This window comes from Juglans regia, chromosome 16 (assembly GCF_001411555.2).
Source record: "Juglans regia cultivar Chandler chromosome 16, Walnut 2.0, whole genome shotgun sequence".
Taxonomy (NCBI): domain Eukaryota; kingdom Viridiplantae; phylum Streptophyta; class Magnoliopsida; order Fagales; family Juglandaceae; genus Juglans; species Juglans regia.
Window position 1 is genome coordinate 25,246,831 of NC_049916.1, and position 22,014 is coordinate 25,268,844.

A 22,014-nucleotide genomic window follows, 5' to 3' on the forward strand; every position below is an offset into this window, starting at 1 on the left:
CGTAGATCTCATGCAACACCCACACATTCGTATATTATATTTAAAACAACTTAGAACCGCACAGCCCCCATTATGCGAGCAAGTAAAGAATGAAGCTTAGATTTTTTTGATTACGAAAGAAAAAAGTGAATGAAATTATTGCTAGAGACTGCAAAGCTATGACAAATTAATTTCGCACCATTCGGATCGAGTACTACATACATACATTGTTTAAAATGCCAAGATTAATGAAAGACGGTGCCTCAAAATTCATCTCATGTACATGAGGATAATCCGACGTGTCTGACATGATACAGATGAACCGGTATGTGCTCAAATGGTGCAAGCTTAAATCCAAAACCAAAGGGTTTTCGCAGCTCTTCTCTACAAGTATATATCTGTTTGAAGTAAATCCTCCACCTCGGTTCTCATTTCTTAAGAAAGAAACTCTGGAAGTGTCAAGTGAAGCATTATTTTTCAAATACACTATTATTCTAGCCGCTTGCCACAATCTCGTGAATAGCATCACTGACAGTTTCATCCTCAGATCTGACAGCCAGTTTCATTGCTACTTCCTTTGGACCATCAATTCCAAAAGATATGCGCACAAGAACCCTTACATTGCCTATATATACTCCGGATAACAGACAAGTGTGTGATCTTGAATTGCTTGGGACAACCTCTGTGCCCTGAACAACACACCAAGAAATAAATGGAGGATATCAAATCAGTTTCTACAAGCATGTTCGTAAAGAAGCAAATTACAATTGGATCAAGGATCGCTAATACATGTTGAAATAAAGTAACGACTTAATCATGAAGTGAAAACTGACAGCTCACTTCGCTAAGTGAAGACATGAAAAGTTCACGACTGCTCTTTTGGGCAAAATAAAAGGTAAGAAAAGAAACTCATTCTTGAAGAAGAAGCACACCCCTCCCTCAATTCACTGCGAATGCAATAAAAGAAAAGTTGATTTGGGTAGGATTTCATGTTTCTCAGTGAAAAGTGTATGGGAGGAGGATCTTTGAAGGCGGGGGACATGCAGGTGCATTGACATACTCTTGAAATATCCCACCGTAGGCAGATTATGCAAGTACAAAATCCGAACAATTCACATACCTCGCAAGGCTGCAGGCCAAGAAGGTTGATCACAGCACTTACAGCTTCAGCCAAGCTCTCCCTTGGGCCAAGGCCATATTCATCTACCCTCTCACAATCTTCGCCCATGTTTTCCCATGCATTTCTGAAATTAGAGACCGCCACTTTCAACATGTAATCAGCTGCCACAACCTCCAGGTCCTCTAGCTGGTATTCATCTTCAACGCCATCATCCTCTGCCTCACCAGTGGTTGGATCGACCTAGTAGAATCATAAGAAATGTAAGATGAAAACAAGTAGGATATTTTAAGGATCAAACTCCCCTCCAGGAATCCCTTTTCTTCCAGACATGCCACAAACTTTGTGCTTTCACCCTTCTAAAGATGCTATTTTAAGAATATATGTATGAAAAACAACCTCAGATAACCTCCAAATAGTTTATATCAACGAAGTCAGATAACAGGAGAACTTCTACCTCTTTAACAGTGAAACGTAACATGTTTGAAAATTTTCCCACAGCAGGGACTCCTTCTGGCTTCTCAAATGCCACAAAGATCTGTCCAGGTGTATCATAAGGGAGAGATTTGAGAGGCTTGGATACAACTTGAGATAATTCCTCCGCTTCTGAAGCATCCACGACAACAGTGACCTGGCAGGAAGCAGAAAGAATTATGAAGGGATTCCCAAGTATGATGGGTAACGTGAACTTCTGCTTTTATTAAGATGGTCATTACATGTTCTAGTAATTGCTCAGGAATCGTATTGGTGCAGTTGTATTGAAACACCACATGCCCATCAAAAATATGCTTAACAACATTGACCGAGTATTCTGTTTCAGCTTCTGTAAGCTCCACGGGTGCTGAAGACTGGTAAGAACATAAAAAGTGCAGCATTCCCAATCAGAAACTCTGGAACACACATCATAAAGAATGGATTAAGAAATCTGGTCACGGTACCTTGAAAAGCTTCCCAAAGTCTGCAAACTCTGGAATAGAGGAAAGCAGCTTTTCATAAGCATCAATGGTGGATGCAGGGGCAGTCGGTGGAGCAGCCAGCCCAGTTGGCTTTTTGCTTGGGCCTTTCTTCTCAGCAAGTGGCTGGGTCTTAATCTCCCTGGGCACAGAATTAATGTCAAAAGGTTCTTCTGAAGGCTCCTGTATCCATATTAACACATTATGTGGTGATCTTATGAGCACAAAAGGCAACAAACAACTGGAAAGGACCTACATAATTTTTCAAACTTGTCTCCAAATTAACAAGTGGGAGGTCCAGTGATCCAAAGAGGAAGTCCTTCACATCTTTATCAGTTTCAACAACTGAACCATCACCACCGAGTGTATTCAGATAGAGTGTTGCCCTATCACGGACCTGGAGAAAATTCAGGATACATAGGCACTTGATTAAAGTTTTATGGGAATGGCATAATGCAAAATGAGAAAGAACAGAAACTTATATTTTTTGGTAAATGAATAAGAAGAAACTAAAAGAGACTAACACAAATATTATCTAAACACAAAATGGATGAAGAAAGCTTGACAGATAGAATCATAGAACGCCTATGAATGTTCATTCATACATGTTGGTGACGATCACATAGAAAAACCCGGCAAAATGAAAAATATCAAAGAACTCACCTCATCATCACTGTCAAAGAGGCATCGTCTCAACAGAACAAAAATGCGGGGCTGAAGCAGTAACCAAAATGAATATTTAAAACATCCATCAGCAACATTCCAACCAACACGTATACTTATAAAAAAAAAAAAACATTCCAACCAACATGTGTTCTTTATGAGCAAAAGACAAGGTGAATAATACCTTCAATGAATCAACCAGAGCACCAAACTTTGCCAAGGTGCTCACAGCACTGGCCCGAACAGTTGCATTTTCAAGATGTACTCGGTTGTAAATGTACCGTATATATTTGTTAGGATCTGAGGTTTTTGGCCCTTCATTTCCCAGGAAGTGGAGAATCTAATAAATTCAAGATTGAACAGAATTTCTTAAGCAAAAGGGTGAAAAAGAAACAAGAAGCTCATTGTGCAGCAGATGAAAAATGGAGAGAAAAAAACCACCTGCGTGGAAAGATAGGTAAATTCACAATCTTCAATGAATTCACAGAGATGAAGTAACCCGCTCTCTTTTGCTTCAGGGATATCCCTTATGAGGATCACAATTGAATCTATGATTGCCTTTTTGTACTCAAATCCACCTTCTTCTCTCAGAATATTGCTTAGGAAGTTCATCCTTAAAAAAAAGTTCAAAAAGAAAAAGTCTGGGTTACTAGAGAAAATCACTCAGAACATAATTTCTAAAGGAAATATATGTTACATCAAACCCAAATTTGTATGTAAGAAAAAGAAAACCAACGTATCACTCACAGAGATCTGTACTTCAATGGAAACTTCAGACACAAAGATCTTATGGCTTCCACTACAACAATTTTGAACTCATCAGCAATATCTGACATGAAATTTGTTATCTGCTTCATCAGGCGATCCACACTTGATTCATTTCCTGTCTTCAAAAGTGTGGTGATCGCAAGTGTGGAAATGCTTCTGTTCTGGTCAGAAATTAAACTCTCCATATCAATGTTGCAGTTAGTGACGGCCATTGGATGTGTCATTGCAACCTGCAAAAATTCCAAGATCACTCTTGTATTAAAGAATAGGAATACATCAGTATAACATATGAGATAAGCAAGCCATGTATGTTTCATTCATCATTAGGGAACTGCATGTGTCTTTTACATTTTTTTCTTAATACATAGAACTTCAAGTATCTTTAACATAGATTATGTCTTTACCAAACCAGACAGAGAAACACCACCCTCTACCAATGCAGAAAGTCAATGTTTGCACATTCAATTCACCAACAAAAATAAATTAGAGAAACAGCACAATACTTTATGAGTGCAGAAGAACAATTTGTATTGGTAGGCAAAAGCAGTTAACCTTGTTCAAAGTACGGACAGCAGCAAATCTCAACACTGGTTTGGAAGAGCTTAAAAAGAGCTGAAGAACAGTAATTGCTGGAGTCAGTTCTCTAGTAGTGACACCACTGAGTTCCGTGATTGCTCTGGCAGCCTCAAAGATCACCATTTCTGCCTTCAGGCGTAAACAACCCTCAAGAAAATCATAAAAAGGACGGTCTCCTGTTTGTGTGTTTATGGCTGACTCACGGATAACCTAGCCACAGAACACTTCACACAGATAAAACACAAAAGTCCCCCCCTCAGTGAACAATATGATAGAGCAGATACATACCTGACTAGTATAGCGAATCAAAAGGCATTGGGCCAAAGGAGAACGAACGGTGGACTTTGTCAAGCTGTTAACCAACTTGCTTACAGCTAGCCGATCATTTTGTCTTATCTGCAAGTTTGAAGTGGTTATAACTATAACTACACCTTAGGTGACTCTAAATGAAATCCGCAAAATATAGCTTAAATGACAATTGTGGCCTTAAGGGTGAGAAATGATGATCCTTAACCAACCATTTCTATAGAGTCCAAAACCAACAATGAAAAAAAGGCATTTTACACTGGCACACATCCACTCTAGACATGCACAAACAAAACAAGACTTAGAGAATCCACAAATCTAAACATTTATCAATGAATTTTAAATTCATACTTTTATTGGTAAAAATATATATTGGCGATGAGGAAGAGAATAGCATGAAATGATCTCATCTTCTTTTTGCCGATGACACTTTAATTTTCAATGAGCCCAACGAAGAACATATTTGTAACACCCCAATGGAAGGCCCAAACCACATGGCCTATACTCCAAAAGGACTAGTCAATGATACAATTGGAGCCCCATTGGAACCTTCTAAGAGCAAGAACTTCTCCTTCCCAAGCAATGTGGGATCTCATACACTACCTACTCTTATCCATATCATATGGGGTATCACAATATTTGATCTTTGAGAGCATTGTTGTAATGTTTTGAAGCTGTCTCGGGTCTCAAGATTAACCTAAACAAGTCTGAAATTGTAGATGTGGGTGCCATAGGTAATATTTCAGATTTGGATAATATTTTGGAGTGTAAGATTGCTTCACTGCCACTGAAGAATCTTAGTCTTCCCTTGAGGGTTCCTCACAAATCTGATTTGATATGGGATGGGGTGATTGAGGAGATTGAGAGAAGGTTGGCTGGATGGAATAAGTTATATTTGTCTAAAGGGGGAAGTATTACTTTGATAAAGAGTAAGTTGTCTAATCTTCCGACGTATTTTCTTTCTCTTTTCCCTTTGTCGGCTGGGGTTGCTAGAAGAATTGAGACAATTAATCTTCATTTCTTATGGGGAGGAATAGGAGAAGAAAAGAAGTTTCATTTGGTTAGTTGGAACAAGATTTTTCAACCGGTTTCTTGTGGAGGATTGGGGTGAGAAATTTGAGTTTGTTTAAAAAATCACTTCTTGGAAAATGGCTTTGGAGATATCATGAAGAGAGAGGTGCTTTATGGAAGAAGGTTGTTGCTGTTAAATATGGGAGTGGGTGGGGGGATTGGGGTTCTAATGAAGTTAGAGAAGCGCATGGGGTGAGTTTATGGAGTTTATTAGGAAGGGTTGGGGGGAGTTTTCTAAACATATTAAATTTAAGGTGGGGGAAGGGAAGATGATTCTCTTTTGGCATGACATTTGGTGTGGAGAATCAGCTCTTAAATCAGATTTTCCATCTCTTTACAGGATTGCAAGAGATCAAAATGTTGCTGTGGCAGATTATCTTCAATATATGAATAATAATATTCTATAGAATGTTGACTTTATTAGAGATGCAAATGACTGGGAAGTGAATGTTGTTTCAGATTTATTGGGAGGAATTTATAATTCAAAAGTGATGCAGGAAAGAGAGGACAGGCTATTGTGGGATCATGCTGGAAATTTCAGGTTTTCAGTCAATTCTTTTTATAAGGTGCTTAATTGTCATTCTGGTTGTGTATTCCCCTGTAAAAGCATTTGGAGGGTGAAGGTACCTACTAAGGTGGCATTCTTCAATTGGGTGGTTGCTCTTGGGAAATTATTGACCACGGATAACCTTAGAAAACATGGTTTGTGTATAGCTGATTGGTGTGTCATGTGCAAGAAGGATAGTGAATCTGTAGATCATCTTTTTTACATTGTGAGGTGGCAAAGTCTTTGTGGAATGAGGTTATTGGTCGGATAGGTTTATATTGGGTGATGCCTAAGGAAGTTGTGGATCTTCTTGCTTGTTGGAATGGTTTTGAGGCAAGGAAAGGTGTTGATGCCAGATGGAGAATGATTCCTTTGTGTTTAATGTGGTGTTTATGGCTGGAAAGAAATGAGAGATGTTTTGAAGACAAGGAGCGTTCTTTTGAAGATCTTCGAAATTTTTTCTTTTCGACTTTGAGTTTGTGGGCTAAGATCTTTGTAAGGAATGATGATAATGTACTGAATCTGTTTCTGTCTTAGTTTCTTGCTTTCTAGAGTGTGGTAGGTATTTCCTTTGTATACATCCAGTGTACTTGGGCTGCCTTTTCTTGGTAATAAAATTCTTATTACTTATAAATAAATATATATATATATATTGGTGAATTTAAATTTTAATGAAAAACTTATATAGGAAAAATAATGATTCTAGTAAGCCAGCAGCATAGATACACACTTTTTACAGCCAGCCAATTATCTAATGATGTAAGTATTTCCTTTGATAATCAAATGAACAAATCATTAGCATTGGTTTGAATCAAAGAAATAATGCAGCATACCTGATGAAGCAAAGCCAGAGCATGAAATTGTACAAGGGCCGCCCTCGACTGAATCGCTTCCTGAACCTCATTGCTCCACCTCTTCACAATCTCTGGTGTTGTCTGTACAAATAGAATTTAGAGGACATTGTGGGACAAAAGAATATCCCTCTAAGAAATATGCGCAAGAAAAAAGTGATGATACCTGGAACAAATGAATCCCACTAACTAAGGCTGCACTTGCAACGACTGGATTCTTGTCAACTATTGCTTGTTTCAGGTAACGTTCAATTTGGGTGAGAAGGGTTCCTTCTGTTATCCGGCAAAGCACACGAATAGCATTCGCCCGATACATGTCAGTCGTGCTAGTCATGTCCTTCATGAGGGAGCTTGTCACAATAATAACCTTTTTTAAGAATAAGAAACCATTTAGTAGCTATTCTTAGACACAAGGGTTTATATATAAAGGAGATGTTTTTTTATGACTAAACAAACAAATAAAGAAGCACACTTTTTTTTTTTTTGGATCAGTAACAAACAAAGAAGCAAACGAAAATAAATCAAACAGGGAAAGTAACCTCATCCGCAGAAGGAGAAAGCTCCTTTATCATCAAATACACCATTCTCCTTAACCCTGTATCTCTTGACTGGAAAAGTTTCGTCACTGCAAAGAAAACTTCTGTGGCTTCAATCTGTAAATTAGGTGTAGAAACACATAATCAGAAAAGGTTCGACCACCCAATTACATAATTTTATAGGTTCAATCCCTATATTCAGCACATTAAAAAAATATGAGAATAGATCAGATATGAAAATGTTAAGAAGAACGGATCTTCAAGGGAATAAAAATCAAGAAACAATTACAAAGAAAGAAACGTAACCTTTGTGAATGCCTCCCCTTGATTAAGTAGGTACAGAAGCTTTGTAATAACCTGAAAACAATACAACCCAAAACCATTACGAACATTTCCTCGAGCAACAAAGAAGTAATAAACATATGCATACATAAAATCAGGCTGTGCAAAGGAAAAACCTGGGAGCATCTCCTAGGATCTAGCTGCGGGTCATTGAAAACCCTAGCTTCCTGTAGAACCGCACCCTTCTCGATCCCGAGAAACGGAGAGTAATCCGCTGTAAACAAATGTAATGCATAATTAATATCAATGCTTCCTATTTGAACTTGTAATTAACAGCAACGTAACCAGTTAAGATTAAATGGCACCAAGTGGAAGGTGATGCTAAAAGATCTAAATTATTAATCCATTAGTATCATAGAGAACGAAGATAAAAAAAAAAACAGAAGATTTAATAAGTTCTCCCGACACGTATCGTGACTTCAGCGCGGCGAGAAATGCAATCTAAATCCGAAATCTAACACAAAATGAAAGTAATAAGATCAGCTGAGACCAAGCCAGATCGCCGAAAACTACATAATAGTTCACTAATCCTTTTGAGTTCTGATATTTAGCATATGAACAGATCTGGAAGCTAAATGACTGATCTAATAGTTATGCAAACAATGATCATTCCAGTCGAAAGCATTTTCGAAATAGAGAAAAAGGTGATTCTCAATTGGTGAACAACACGGATTTGAAGCGGAGCAAGAAATACCTTCGTCGTCACGATCATCGTCCTTCTTTACTAGCTGCTGGGCCATCACTGAATCCGATCAATGTCCAAGATCTAGAAGGAACAAAACAACCAGAGAGAGAGAGAGAGAGAGAGCGCACTGATGTAAGATTTGGAGGAGGGCTCGGAAGTTAACAAAGAAGATGAGACTGTCTAAACTCTAACGCGCGAGGCTGAAGACGAGCCGACGAGGCATAAAAGCTATTGTCGGGTAACTATATCCTGCGGGCAAACGTACATGATAGTTGCAAGGTAAATGTACTTTGACTAATGGAAGTATTCCCCGTCATCATTAACAGTTGAATTTCGTAAGTACCCCTGCTTTTTGGACGAATGGCATTGGAGATCCAACCGCTTGTAAAGGGAGCACAAAATTTCCTAAGTTGAAATGACTGTGTTGCCCGTTAGAAATTTATCATAGACTCCTTCGTTCATCAAGTCTGAAAATGTTTCTTGTGATTTTTTTGGGTTATATAAATAGTAAAAATTAGTATTTATTATTAGAAAAACTCTATTTATAATTTTCATGTAAAAATAAAAAATAAAAATAAAAATCTAACAAATTAAATCATGTCACATCAATAATATAAACAATATATTCTCTACACGAGATCGGATATATTTGATATTTAATTCTACGTGAAATTTTTTTTATACATGAAAATGGAGAATTTAATCATTGGTTCTCTTAATAAAAAATTAAGGTATTGCTAATTGATCCAAATGATCTTGATAATTCTACGTGAAACTTGTACATTTTTTATGCATATTAAAGATATATCACCAACTGCTGACCATTTATATAAGAATTCGGTGAGTTTAAAATAATTTCTCGTGTTGTTTTAAAGTTGCTCATCAATTATATATAAACCACATTTATACTTATCCCATGTAATATATCTTATCCCAGTACGTGCATAAATAAACTACTCAAATACAAACAATACTTATATAAATATCGGTACAAACGCATAGATTCGCTCCCAAAAGTATAAAAACAATCCGTCAAATCATCTTGTCTTGTTAATTAAGAAACATTAAAGTGCATTACAAATTGACCGACTACCTAAACGACATTGAGTTACCAGGATCTCTATATACCGCATCAATGTCGTTTAAGATGGTAAGATAGATCCGCGAGTTTCAGGATCATTTCAACAGAGCGGCATGTACTTGTAACCCCAATTTTATGTGGTTTTAGGCTCCAAAAGGATCGGGTTTCTTCATAATCTCTTAGTTTACAAAGTTGGGTTGTCAAGAGTTTGCTCAGTGACCTTGCCTCCGGCTCCCTATCCTGCCCATTTCCTGAGAGTGATCACTGCTGCTTGAGGAGGAAGGGTTGAGCCCATAGTCGCTCGTGGCTCCATATTCACTGCTTCCGTATTCATTGCTGGCCGATGCCATCTTTTTAAACTTCTTCATGTCAGTGATGTATGAGCTTCCGCCATACTCAGAACCGCTAGAGCTGAAGTTGGAACTTTGGGCAGGTTTTATTCCCTCGTTCAAGTCGTCCAAAGAGACATCACCTTCCAAGGCACGAACAATCTGTTCCCAAAAAATAGTCCATCCATCTTACCCTTTTCTGTATAATAATTAAGTTGATTCAAAATTATATAACATATATACGTTAATTCCCACCTGACTCATTTTTGGTCTCCTTTTAGCAGAATGCCTAATGCTTGTAGCAGCACATGCCACCATGCGTGCCATCTCGTGGGGGGCGTAATTGTTCTCCAGACGTGGATCTACCAGCTCATCATAGTTTCCCTCCTCCATTGCGCGTGCACAAAGAGGTCTAGCCTGTTAATTCATAGACCAGTCGATCGGTTAAGATTGCCCTTTCCGTGACAACATATCTAATCATCATGTCAAATAAAAGCAAGCAAGCAAAGGTTGCTGATTATTAAGACTTTAATGTTAAGGGGAGGATGATCCAACCCAGTCTACTAAGCTGTCCTCCAAGTCACCCGAGAGATCCACAGGCCGCCTTCCAGTTATCAATTCCAAAAGCATAATACCAAACGAGAAAACATCTGATTTCTCAGTTAGCTTGCCACTTGATGCATACTCGGGAGCCAAATACCTACATTTGTTTAGATAAATATTATCCCAAATCAATAACTTATCATCCGATTTTGTATTGATCAGGTTGAATATTTTGGCTGGTGAAAATTAGATCCCAGATAACTTTTTCAAAATGAATAGATCGATCTTTGATAATTTTGCATGGTGACGTAAATAAAAGTTTTTATTACCCAAAGGTACCCATGATGCGAGTAGACACATGAGTGTGGTTGTCCTGACTTAGCTTTGCCAACCCGAAATCAGCCACCTGAATAATGCAAGCAAAAATTGCAGATATAATAATTGACGGGTACAATCATTATAATAAGGCCTCGTTTTTCTGTTTTGGCTAATGTTCTACAGGCAATTGCAAGTAACAATATTGCACATACCTTGGCTTCAAAACTGAAGTCAAGTAGAATATTTGCACCTTTGATGTCCCGGTGAATGATGCGAGGGTGACCTGCATATATCAAATCGATTAGAGAGAGAGAGAGAGAGAGAGAGAGAGAGAGAGGTACAAAATAGTGACTAACAATCTTCATGCAGGTAAGCAAGCCCCTTGGCTGATCCCATTGCGATTTTGAGCCTGGTGGGCCAGTCCATGGTTGGGCTATCCTTCCCTGTAAATTATTTCCACAAGCAATTTGAAATGAGAGGGTGCACATTTTTGTTTTTTTGTTTTGGGCAATGCATCATTATAAAATATACGTACCATGAAGGTGGAATTCAAAGGTTTTATTGGGGAGATATTCATAAACTAACATCCTCGTGCTTCCTGCAATACAATACCCAACAAGTGACACAAGGTGACGATGATGGACACGGCTAATGATCTCAACCTCGGCCTGGAACTCGCGCTCTCCTTGCCCGCTACCCGATTTTAGACTCTTGACTGCAATTTCTTTGCCGTTGGGCAACACCCCTTTATGTACGTAGCCGAACCCTCCCTGACCCAATAAGTTTGCCTGAGAGAAGCCCCCGGTTGCAACCGCTAGCTCATCATAGGTGAAGGAGCTCTTGCTGAACCCGAGAGCTAGAGAAGGGTGTGGGGGTGGCAAGGCGGGACCAGAGAAATTGGAGCTATGGTCACTGCTAATGAACACATGAGGCAGTGTTGTCGAAGGCGGAGGCAGCGTTGGCCAAGCTCCATTGCTCCCAGCCGGAGGTATACTAACAATGTGTTCGTTAGGCCTTTCGGGCCCATTGTTCCATCTTGAGTCGTTATAATATCCACCACCTGCACATCATGACCACAAGTTCTATTCTCGAGGGTTTGGACACTTGGATAGTACTAAGCTGATCAAAACTTTGAACTCAACCCTGTCGTTGTTAAGGTTATAGTTTGATCTACAATAAAAAAGGGATTGATATTTTCTATAATTTAGAAAGAGATCGATGAACATAATATGTGGATCTCATTGCATTAAATGTTGATCAGGCTCAACCAATCATATCTTTAGCTAGTTGCCATTTTATAATAGTTGGCAGGGTGCTAAAATTGAAGCTCTTTAACATTATTATAAATAATAAAAATTTAATTTTTTCGTTCCACTCTCATCTCTGTATGCGAATATATATGACATTGCATGTCTATCAACAATTGATTGCTATTTTAAAAATAAGAGATGGAAGTACTAAAGGTTAATAGCCAATATATGTTACGTTAAATACCTTTGGGTGCTTGGGAGGGATAGTATTGCTGATCTTGTTTCTTCTTCTTTCTATTGCATGAAAAGTAAAGCAAGATCATGACGAGAAGCAACAACCCTGCCCCAACTGCAACTCCTATTATTAGAGGTACTCTTGTCGATTGCGCTGACATATTAGAATCAGAAGGCGTGCGTCTTGATGGTGAGAGTTGATGTGGAGGAGGTGGAGAATGATTGGACGGGGTGTGTGTTGTTGGTGTTGAAGGTGGAGGTGGAGGTGGAGGTGGTGGCGGAGTTGGTGAATCATTGTTACCACCTCCTTGATTAGATGGGGGAGGAGGTGAAGGTGTTTGGGAAGAGGAAGGCGGAGGAGGAGAAGCATTTGAGTCTTGTGGGGATGGTGGCGAAGGTGAATCCTCTAGTGGTGGCGGAGGTGAGGGTGGAGATTCCTCTAATGGTGGTGATGAGGCTGGTGGTGATGGTGGTGAAGGAGTAGCTGGGACAGGTTGAGAGTCCGATGGAGGTGGCGAGCTGGAATCCGAAGCCATTTGAGGAGTACTTGGAGTCCCCCACCTAAGTTGACCTCAAACGGTGTAGAGCAAATCCCACCGCTCCTCCAAACGATGGATGGCCTCTAAATGAAAATCCAATAAATTAGAAAAGAGATGGATAGGAGTTTATTCATGATTAAATAAGCCAATTAATCAAGTAAAATACCATGAAATTGAACAACAACATGAAAAAATAGCATGATCATCGGCCTAGCCTTGAAAGAAACGTATAATATTTGCAAATTTAATCAATTGATTATATATGATTATAATTTAGTTGCATCAATTTAATTAGATTTTTTTAATTCGAGGGAGATAGAGAGGGTAAGACTGAGAGCATACCTGATGGAGAAGGGCAGGAGAAGCATTCCCAAAGGGAGGAGAGAATCGATGTTTCATGGTAATAGTTTCTTTGAGAGAAACGATCACCTCCTAAAAACTAGGCAAATTTCTGTGCTGGTTTCTATTTTTAAGCAAAAGGATTCCTAATTTTTCTATTTCTAGTTCCCCAATTGTCTCTAACCTACATTCATGATTTGCTAGTAGCTATGGTACTCTATTAATTTTTTTAAAAAAATATTATTATCTAATTTGGTGTTATAAAATAAAGAATGCTAAATTTATTTTGTAATAAAAATACTTTTATTATCTAATTTAATACATTGGTGGAGGGGATATTCCCATCCTTGCCCTTGAGTTGGGGCTAGGTAGGACACTGAAGCCCATCACGACCAGAATTGCTCCCCTCCTATGCGCCAAGGAATCACCAATGGAACTCAGCCCACGAACGATACCAGAGGAGGGGGAATGTCCTTGCACAGGAACTAAGTCAAAGGGGGACAGATGGGACATGTCGACCTTGATACCCTTTTATGAAACCTAACATTTAAAGATTTAAGTTAACAAGTGAACGAAGATCACATACAACCCTCATTTCCCTGGCAATGGGGAATGGAAGTGACTGCTTTGATTGTCTATCGTCGAGACGCCTTTCGAAGAGTCACACCATATTAATGGTGCCACCTCATAAGCCACAACGCTGACCCTTACACAGGGTACAAAAAGTTCTCTTGATACCTGGTATAAAAGGCAGACTCTAGGTACTAATAATCTCTCTGAACACTTTGATTCTCCTGTAATTATCCAAGAAGGAAGATTGACTTTGACTTCAGAAGTTTCACAGGCCACCACCAAATCCACATTTGTCTTTGTAATTGTACGTAGAAAGATCCCGGCCCGGGTTGATGGAACTCACCCTAGATGTACGAAACAAGAAACCCATCAACAATTGGATAAAATAATTTTTATAATTGTTTTTGGATATAAATATTTACCAACTGCTAACTAACTGGTAGGAGACAGACATTCGCATGATTGTTGCAATGTTGCATTCCATATTTTCATGTGATTCGATTTAGTGGATAAAATAAAAAACAAATGTAAATATGAAGAGAGAGAGAGGGAGGGTTAAAAATTTAAAAATAGTACAATATTTCGCTTAGAAGTTAGAACACAAAGCTGAAAGCTCCTAAACTCTCCCTCTCTCCGATCATATCTGAATTCCATACGAAATTTAAAACACTACTTGAAAGTGAGTCGGTTCAGCAAGTAGAAATCTAGACCTCGAATTGTGGATGCTAGGGATGGTATTTGTCCTTAGAGCACTCCGCTTTTGTATCATACAAAAAATGTAAATAATTTAAAGAATTGTTTTAAAAAGAAGCTTCATCCGATTATGTAAAATGAATTTTAAAATACATTTAGCTACAATATCCCGTTACATGTAGCAAATACTGTTCATCCTGTAAAAAAAATTTTATTATTGATATTTCATTTACTCCCTCATTTTTATTTACTTTGATTTTTATCATATAAGCAAATTCTTTTTATTGTTCATCATTTAAAACACATATTTCATTTTCTTCTAAAAAATATCTTGGAATTATTTTTAAACCAATTTTTTCATATTTGCTTTTATTTTTTATTTTTATTTGGCTTATATATTTTTGTTTTACGGACTGAATTATTTTACATTGTATATAAAAATAAATTGTAAATATAAAAAAATATATGGATATTGTAAATTTATTAGTAGAAATGAAATATTTAAAAAGAATAAAAAAATAATATTTAAATGATATAAAGAAAAAAATAAATAAGCTGGTAGATGACATATTGTAAAAGTTAATATGTAAAATAGAAAAAAATAAATTTTAATGATGTATTTTAAAAAATAAGATAAAAAATCCATTGACAATACTCTTAAGTTGGGGAGAGAGGAAGGGGTTTCCTGTGGAAAAGGTGATTTTGCTGTACGAGGATGTAAGGGGGTTGTTTGATAGACAAGTAAAATGTATCCTAACTTATCAACAGCATTTTTTTTTCACGGATGAATAAATGAGGAAAGTAGATAAATAAGTGCACAAATGCACGTGACAGCAAAAATAATGGAATTGATATTTGTATTGACAGAAGGACACCTCATGGACTCAGCTCGAAACAAGCAATCAACTCAGTTCATGAGATATCTCCATTCCCTCGTGCTAAACTTAAAAAAGAGTATCATATCAATACGATCACAGTAGAAAAGTAAGAATATTTACTACAAAGCTTTTTGCAATTTGCATGGATGGTGCCAAAGACAACAGATCCAGGACCCAGGAAAATTATCTACGGGGGGTTCCAGCCTTTCTTCCCTTTCAAATCTATCATTAACACAGAAAATTGGCCAATTAAAAACTCTGGAACCCAAGCCCTCAACACATGTCAAAACACTTTCAATCTTCGAAAGTTCGAATGAAGTAGTACTCAGCTGGCCATATTTTCATCCAGCTTTGACAGCTATAAGAGCAAAAATCATAACAAAAAATGAGGATTCACTTGCTAAAACTGGTAGTAGATTAGTTTGGGGATAACAATGAATGAAACTTTATCGCATGGCCTTAAATCTACTTTGTCCCAACTGAAGAAAGCTTGTCCTGGCCAGATGGCCGAATCGAGCTCCCAGCCACTGAATTGGACGTCAAAAGGTTTGAGGGGGAGGGAGCCACTGTCCCCATGGGTCTTAACATTGATGGCCTTTGGTAAGTCATGCTCATTGGAGGCCTTGCAACTGAGTTCGCAAAGTTTGTGGCAATTCTGTTGGTCGGTAATGATGATGGCATTGCTCTGGATGAGGAAGCCGGTATACCAAGTCGAGCTGCAATTATCTGTGCCCTCTCATGGTAAAGCCTCTGCCTTGACCTTTCCAATTGCTCCCTTACTCTCATTACCACATTTTCCATCTCACTAAAGAAAGCTAATTTGGTTTCCAACTTACGCAACTGTAACAAATGTAAACCACCATAAAGTCGAACTCATAAAATCAACAACGAACTGCAAAAAATATAACCTGTTCGGCAATAAGATTACCTGCTTTTCTATCAAAAAGGCAGCAAGTTCTCGGATTTGGTCTTCTTCCTGGTTTGCCAGAAGTTTTGCCTTTACTGCTGCTGCAGAGAGTGCTGTGACTGCAGCACGCTTTACTTTATCAAATTTATTCAGGTTTTTTCTTTCGATAGTCTCATGTTTGACTTTTTTACCCTCTTCAATTTGGTCCTCACCTGCAAAAAAAAAAATGAAGAAATATACGCATAATCATAAATACAATCACATTATATCATGCAAGTTTGCAACTGCCAGAAATACACATTCATCTTTGTTCAGCCAAAGCTTGCCACAGTGGCAAAATGCTCCAATGTTTCCTAAACCAGACCTTTAATCTTCCAACTCAATTTAATAGCATATTAACCAAGAATTCAATTTTAACAGGCAGGCATTGAATTTATTCGTAAAATCCCTAAAAACTTTTCTTGCAAACTTCCAGAAAATCTTGATATGCACATATAGTTCTGTTGCATACTCTCCAGGTCTCTTGGCTAATATTATCCATAAGTATACCTTTTATTATAATATGGAAGGGAGAGAGAGAGAGAGAGAGAGAGAGAGAGAGACCTTTATTTGCTCCATTTTCGTCCACTGAATTTGATGTTACTGGTTGTGAAGGTTGATTATTTTCTGAGGCTACAGAATCCAACACCATAACTACATCCGTTGGTGCCTCTGTAGGTTGAGAGGGCTCTTCAACAGAATTTGATGGAACTGGCTGTTGAGGCTCATTCTTTTTGTTAGGCAGAGAATCAGACACCACATCTACATCCATTGATACCTCAGAAGGTTGGAGAGTCTTTCCACTTGAATTGGTAGCAACTGGTTGATCCTGGTCATACTCTCTTGGGGGCAGAGAATCAGACGGAATACCATCCTTTGGTGCCTCTGTACGCTGTGGTGGCGCTCTTGCTGAATCTGATGTGACTGGTTCCTGCTCATTCTTTTCAGCATGCAGAGAATCAGAAACTGTATGCTCAACTTTCGGCGCCTCGACAGGGAGTGAAGGCTCTCCGACTAAAATTCTCTCTTTTGATTCCTCCACAGAACTTGGTGGAAGTTCCACCTTGGAAGTCAAATCATCTGATTCCATCATGGTACTCTGTGGATGGTCCTTTGGTAACCCTGAATTGCTTATTTCATCCAGATTTTGTGGTCTAACAACGTCACTAGAAGCTATAACGCCTTGTTCCTTTGCAGCATGTGCTTTCCCTGCAGATATACCATTCGGGATTTCTTCGGTAGCACATTCTTCAATGTTATTGCTATTGCGGTTATTAGATAATTCTTTCTCATTCAAGACTGAGGTAGAGTTCCCCTCTTTCTCATTTCTGCCTTCCAGATTTCCATCTTCCTGAGCATCCCTATCAACAATATCAGCAAGACAGAAAGTATCTCATTGACGTCAGAATATACTCAGAAACTCCCAAAGACATATAAGCTCCACATGAAGTAAGATACCTCTCAGAACCAACTGGAACAGGTTCATTCTTGCCATCTGATGGATCTTCCAAAAGAAAACAGTGCCTAGCAGCCAGCTGAATGCCAGGAGAACAGCCAGATATAGCTTTTAGGGAACTGTGGGCTGAAGCAATCGCAGCATCAGGTCCTACCAGTCGTGCCAGGAATACTGCCTGTAAATGAGAGCAACCTCTAAGGAGTGTAATGTAACTACAATAGTGGAAGGCAAAAGTGTGAGTGATAATATTTACTCCTTGTGATGTGAGCTGTAATAATGGAAGTATACATGAATAGATATACAGCTGTAATGTGTTACTTAAATGTGCTCTAAGCACTTGAAAGGTGTTAGTGTTGAAACATTTGCAGTGCAATGAAATCATTTCCATGAGTTGTTGATGAGATAAATTACTTAAACATCATCTGCAATGCCCCCCAAATATACCCTTTTAGAGATGACCTTGACTTTCTGCAGATAACCATTCAACTTACCAATGCCATGACAGGATTTCCCACTTCAGCAAACGAAAGTGGGTTATCAGGTTCTGGCGGGTAACCGATGGCTTCAAATGCTTCCCTAAGAGCCTTCAGTGCCCAGTTTTCACCCTCCTGATCAACTTGAACTTCACTGATCTCGTCTGCCCTTGAAACTTCCTGACTAACTTTCAACTCACTTACATCTTCTTGCCTTGACTCCTCAACAATCTTCACTTCACTTGTATCTGTATTCGAAGTTTCCATAGCAGAAGTCAAGGGCTGACCCTCACCAGCACCAGCCTTAACATCGTTTGTTTCAGGGGCATCTTTAGAGACAGATGAATCATTATTAGTAGAATCTGGGTCAACAATTTCTTTGGAATTGGCATCAATATCGACATCACCATCAAGAAATGTTTCCTCAATTGGCATTTGAAGAAAATGCAATATACATTGAGCTTTTGTCTTTGTAGCAACATGTTCCGCAATCTCATTCCAGTTTTCTTTGTAAAGTTCTAGTGCTTCAAGGAGAAGGAGTGTCTCCTGATCGGTCCATTTCCCACAGCTTACCCCAGGAACCTCAGCAGGCTCCATGAGTATAAAATCCAACGATGACATACCATAACCAAATTTTCCATTGTTAAAGCAATCAGTACATAGATCAAAATCTGCCTGTCAAAGATGAATGTGATCAACAATTAGAGTATACATCATATGGGACCTAAGATTAGAGAAATTAATAAATAAGAAATAAATCAACAAATCATTACTTACCAGAAAAGAAAAAAAGACAAAACAACAAATCATTATTTATGAAAATTACATTGTCAACTGCTTATCGCCAAGTAGCAGATGCAAGACATTGTATCATGAATAAGTAAATTCAAAGAAGGTTGAAGAAGGTGCACAACCTTCTTTATCCAAGCTGAATTTGAATTATAGTCAAAATTGTTTGGATCTCTAAAGTTTGCCAAAAACAAAAAGAGAAGAAAATTTGACATTGAATTAGGGTTTGACCACTTATGATGGAGATTTATATTGAGTCATTGACAACACCTAAAGAAAATGGTGGGAAGATTTATTTTTATAAGTAACATCAATCCAACCCGAACATGAAAACAATATCCAGTTTGGTTGTTAACCCTCTAAAGATACACCCAGCTTAATGATTTTTTTTTTTTTTTATGTAAGTAAGAAACTTTATTGATTGAATGAAACTAGGCACAACCCATGTACACAAAAAGTATACAAAAGACACCTAACTACATTCTAGAAAGCTGAAAAGAAAGCAAGAACTCATGGGCATTCCCTCCCTTTAATACAATAGCAGCTAACCATTGAACTAAAGAAAATACAAAAAAGTTCCATAATTCCCCCACAGTTCTCTCCTTGTTGTTGAAACACCTCTCATTACATTCCATCCATATACACCACAATAGGCACAATAGGCACAAAGGAACAATCCCCAACGTTGCTTCTAGTTGGGAGCAATGATGATGCCTATTCCAACATGCTAAAAGTTCCACCACACTCTTGGGCATGACCCAAGAAAACCCAGCTTAATGATATGTATATAAAGAGATTCTGAAGTTTTTTTTATGAAAAAAAGCATCTTCAACTCAACTAGATATCATGTCAAGGCTGAATTGCACAGAATCGGAACTCAAATAAAAATGAAGATTGAATTCAGCAAATTGTCCCCTCCATAATTAACATGCAATATTATTCACTGTTTAGATGGTGAAGTTTTATGGAACGAACCTGCTTCTGGCAATGGTAGCGCTTGCGAGAGCAATCAGCTGAGCAAGAGTTGCAGTGGTACTCAACTGATGGCCCCTCATCCCTGGCCAACTCTTCAGCAATTGCAGACTCTGGAAAAAGTCCAGATGGCATAGCTGGAGTTGTAAGATTAGTCTTTGGAAAAACAGGAGCACACACTTCGGGCGTTTCAAAGCGATACAATTTCTCAACCAAGGAATCCTTGTCAGTTTCCCCATCATTGTCCACACTGGGCAAAGCAGAATCTGTTGGTGGGAAAGGGTGGAAATTAATCAAACCCCAGTGGTCCAAAAACTCCATTACCTCCTGCCTTGCATCCAAGTCTCCAACTTCAAGCTCTGACAAGTCTTTCAATTCAATTGGTGTGTTCGGGTTAGAATGGAATTTCTTCAAAATCCAATTTCGTATTTCAATATACATATCAGGAGTCCGAGTCTCGGACTTTCCATTGAAGAAAGAAGGCAATGTGCGCTCCTCAATAGAGTGAACTTTTGTCCATGAAAACCAACCTGAAAGCCAAAATGAGAAAATATGCGTTAATTAAAACCAATACTTTTTTTGCCTCACATTATCAAAACTTAAATAAATTTCCTGCCAACAAAAAAAAGAGAGAAAAACAGCGTGCTTGAGAAAGGAAATCATTATACTTTTGGTTTCAAAAAAACAATTACAATTTCCAGCCTTGAAAAGAAAATTTTTGAACTTATGACTAATGCATGGTTACTCAGACTTAATTGAGCAAAGTTCTTCTTCTTCTTCTTCTTGGGTAGGTAAGCACTTCTAAAAAAAATATGAAGACCGTAGCTCAATTTCTAGGCAACCAACTAGATTATAAGCAACTGTTTATTAAAACAGTTTATGAGCTGTTATTAAGCATTTATTAACAAACTGTCAACATTAGGCTCTCTTAGTAACCAAAGGAGAAACCCTTAAATTAAATTAACCTAAGGCAGAAAAATGTGGCTCGGTTAAAGTGAAATTCTTCACTTCTCCTGAATTAAAAACAATTGCAAAAAAAAATATCTAAAAGAAAAACGAAGGCAACAAGATGCAGTCAAATTACTAAAATCTATAGGGAAAAAAAGAAATTACTTGACCTAAATTGGAAACCTAAAATTAAAATCCCAAACGAACGACGTGTGAAAAACAGCAATTTTTACAACTAAGTGAAGCTGCTTCGTATTCGGAAAAACAAAACCAACGATGAAACTCAAAATTACATTTTCATTTATTTTTCTCACTTTTCTCAGCAGCCAAACCAACGGGAACTGTTCATGAAATTCCAAACGAGGAAGGTGATTTTGATGGAATCGAATTTAAAAAATGTCAACAAGTTAGGGTTTTGAAACAAAACTCACCGCAATGACTGGGAACCACATGAGCATTAGCGCCTCGAGATCTGATAGCTTCAAACTCAGCTTCCATTACAGCCTCCAAAGCTTCCAATTCACTCTCTTTACTCAGCTCCTCCACCGTGACCGCTGGAGCCACCTGATCATTCGACTTCTTGGCAGAGGCGGCCGCTCCACCAGCCGAGGCCAAAACGGCCGAGCCAGCGAAGTTGTTGGGGCCCTGGCGTGCCCTGGTCAAGGGGCCGTTATGGATCGGAGCATGGAAGAGAAAGGCCTTCTCGCGAGTCACGCGTTTCGACGGTGCAGACGAAGAGTTCGATGCGCCGAGGTTGCTGGCTTTCCTTTTCTGGGCTCCGGCTCGCCGCCGCGACGAGGCCGGCTCAGATGCCGGCGATTCGACTCCAGCCGCCGGTGCGGTTCCGGCTTCGCTGCGCTTATCTTCCATGAAGGGGCTTGCTCTTGCTGCTGTGATTGGATGCTGTGATTGGAGGGTATGAATGGTTTCAGTGCGACTGTACGATATACACCATTTCAGGAGATTGTCATTGCCCAGAATAGTTTTAGAACATTCACAGATTTCCTAAATTTTTTCTTAAATTTTAGTTAAAAATGACACTTTCTATAATTTTATCCTAAATTTTATTTATTTTTAAAAAACCTTCTAGATCTCATTCCCTATCCTTTCTCTATTCTATTAAAATAATATTCTTATATTATTTCTTTATTACTTTTTTCTCTCACTTCCATTTTCAAATTTAACTATTTAATATTTTTTCTTATGTTTTGAACTATTATTACAGTGAATATTTTAAACAAAAATTTAAATTATTTTTT

General features: G+C 38.3%; 3 protein-coding genes across 3 annotated transcripts; all 3 read right to left on the reverse strand.

Annotated features, from left to right (window-relative positions):
• Positions 1-86: 86 nt before the first annotated feature.
• On the reverse strand, positions 87-8,589 carry LOC109003294 (coatomer subunit gamma-2-like). The gene is made up of 18 exons (XM_018981377.2): positions 8,404-8,589; positions 7,826-7,923; positions 7,674-7,724; positions 7,371-7,484; positions 6,998-7,198; positions 6,814-6,915; positions 4,345-4,452; positions 4,033-4,266; positions 3,460-3,710; positions 3,154-3,325; positions 2,897-3,052; positions 2,713-2,763; positions 2,306-2,446; positions 2,035-2,232; positions 1,813-1,944; positions 1,554-1,727; positions 1,100-1,339; positions 87-668 (listed from the first exon to the last, which is right to left on the reverse strand). The coding sequence occupies exons 1-18, from the start codon at positions 8,447-8,449 to the stop codon at positions 474-476; spliced, it is 2,664 nt and encodes an 887-aa protein (XP_018836922.1). The 5' UTR covers positions 8,450-8,589; the 3' UTR covers positions 87-473.
• A 746-nt stretch (positions 8,590-9,335) lies between these two features.
• Positions 9,336-13,080, reverse strand: LOC109003295 (proline-rich receptor-like protein kinase PERK7). Its single transcript, XM_018981378.2, has 9 exons — positions 13,031-13,080; positions 12,160-12,771; positions 11,201-11,725; positions 11,022-11,108; positions 10,878-10,948; positions 10,677-10,753; positions 10,360-10,504; positions 10,060-10,221; positions 9,336-9,966 (listed from the first exon to the last, which is right to left on the reverse strand). Exons 2-9 carry the CDS (start codon positions 12,683-12,685, stop codon positions 9,688-9,690), a joined length of 1,872 nt encoding a protein of 623 aa, XP_018836923.1. The 5' UTR covers positions 12,686-12,771; positions 13,031-13,080; the 3' UTR covers positions 9,336-9,687.
• Positions 13,081-15,452: 2,372 nt separating this feature from the next.
• On the reverse strand, positions 15,453-21,745 carry LOC109003292 (SWI/SNF complex subunit SWI3D). The gene is made up of 7 exons (XM_018981376.2): positions 21,187-21,745; positions 19,811-20,337; positions 18,065-18,721; positions 17,576-17,748; positions 16,682-17,478; positions 16,100-16,290; positions 15,453-16,011 (listed from the first exon to the last, which is right to left on the reverse strand). Exons 1-7 carry the CDS (start codon positions 21,623-21,625, stop codon positions 15,637-15,639), a joined length of 3,159 nt encoding a protein of 1,052 aa, XP_018836921.1. The 5' UTR covers positions 21,626-21,745; the 3' UTR covers positions 15,453-15,636.
• Positions 21,746-22,014: the final 269 nt, after the last annotated feature.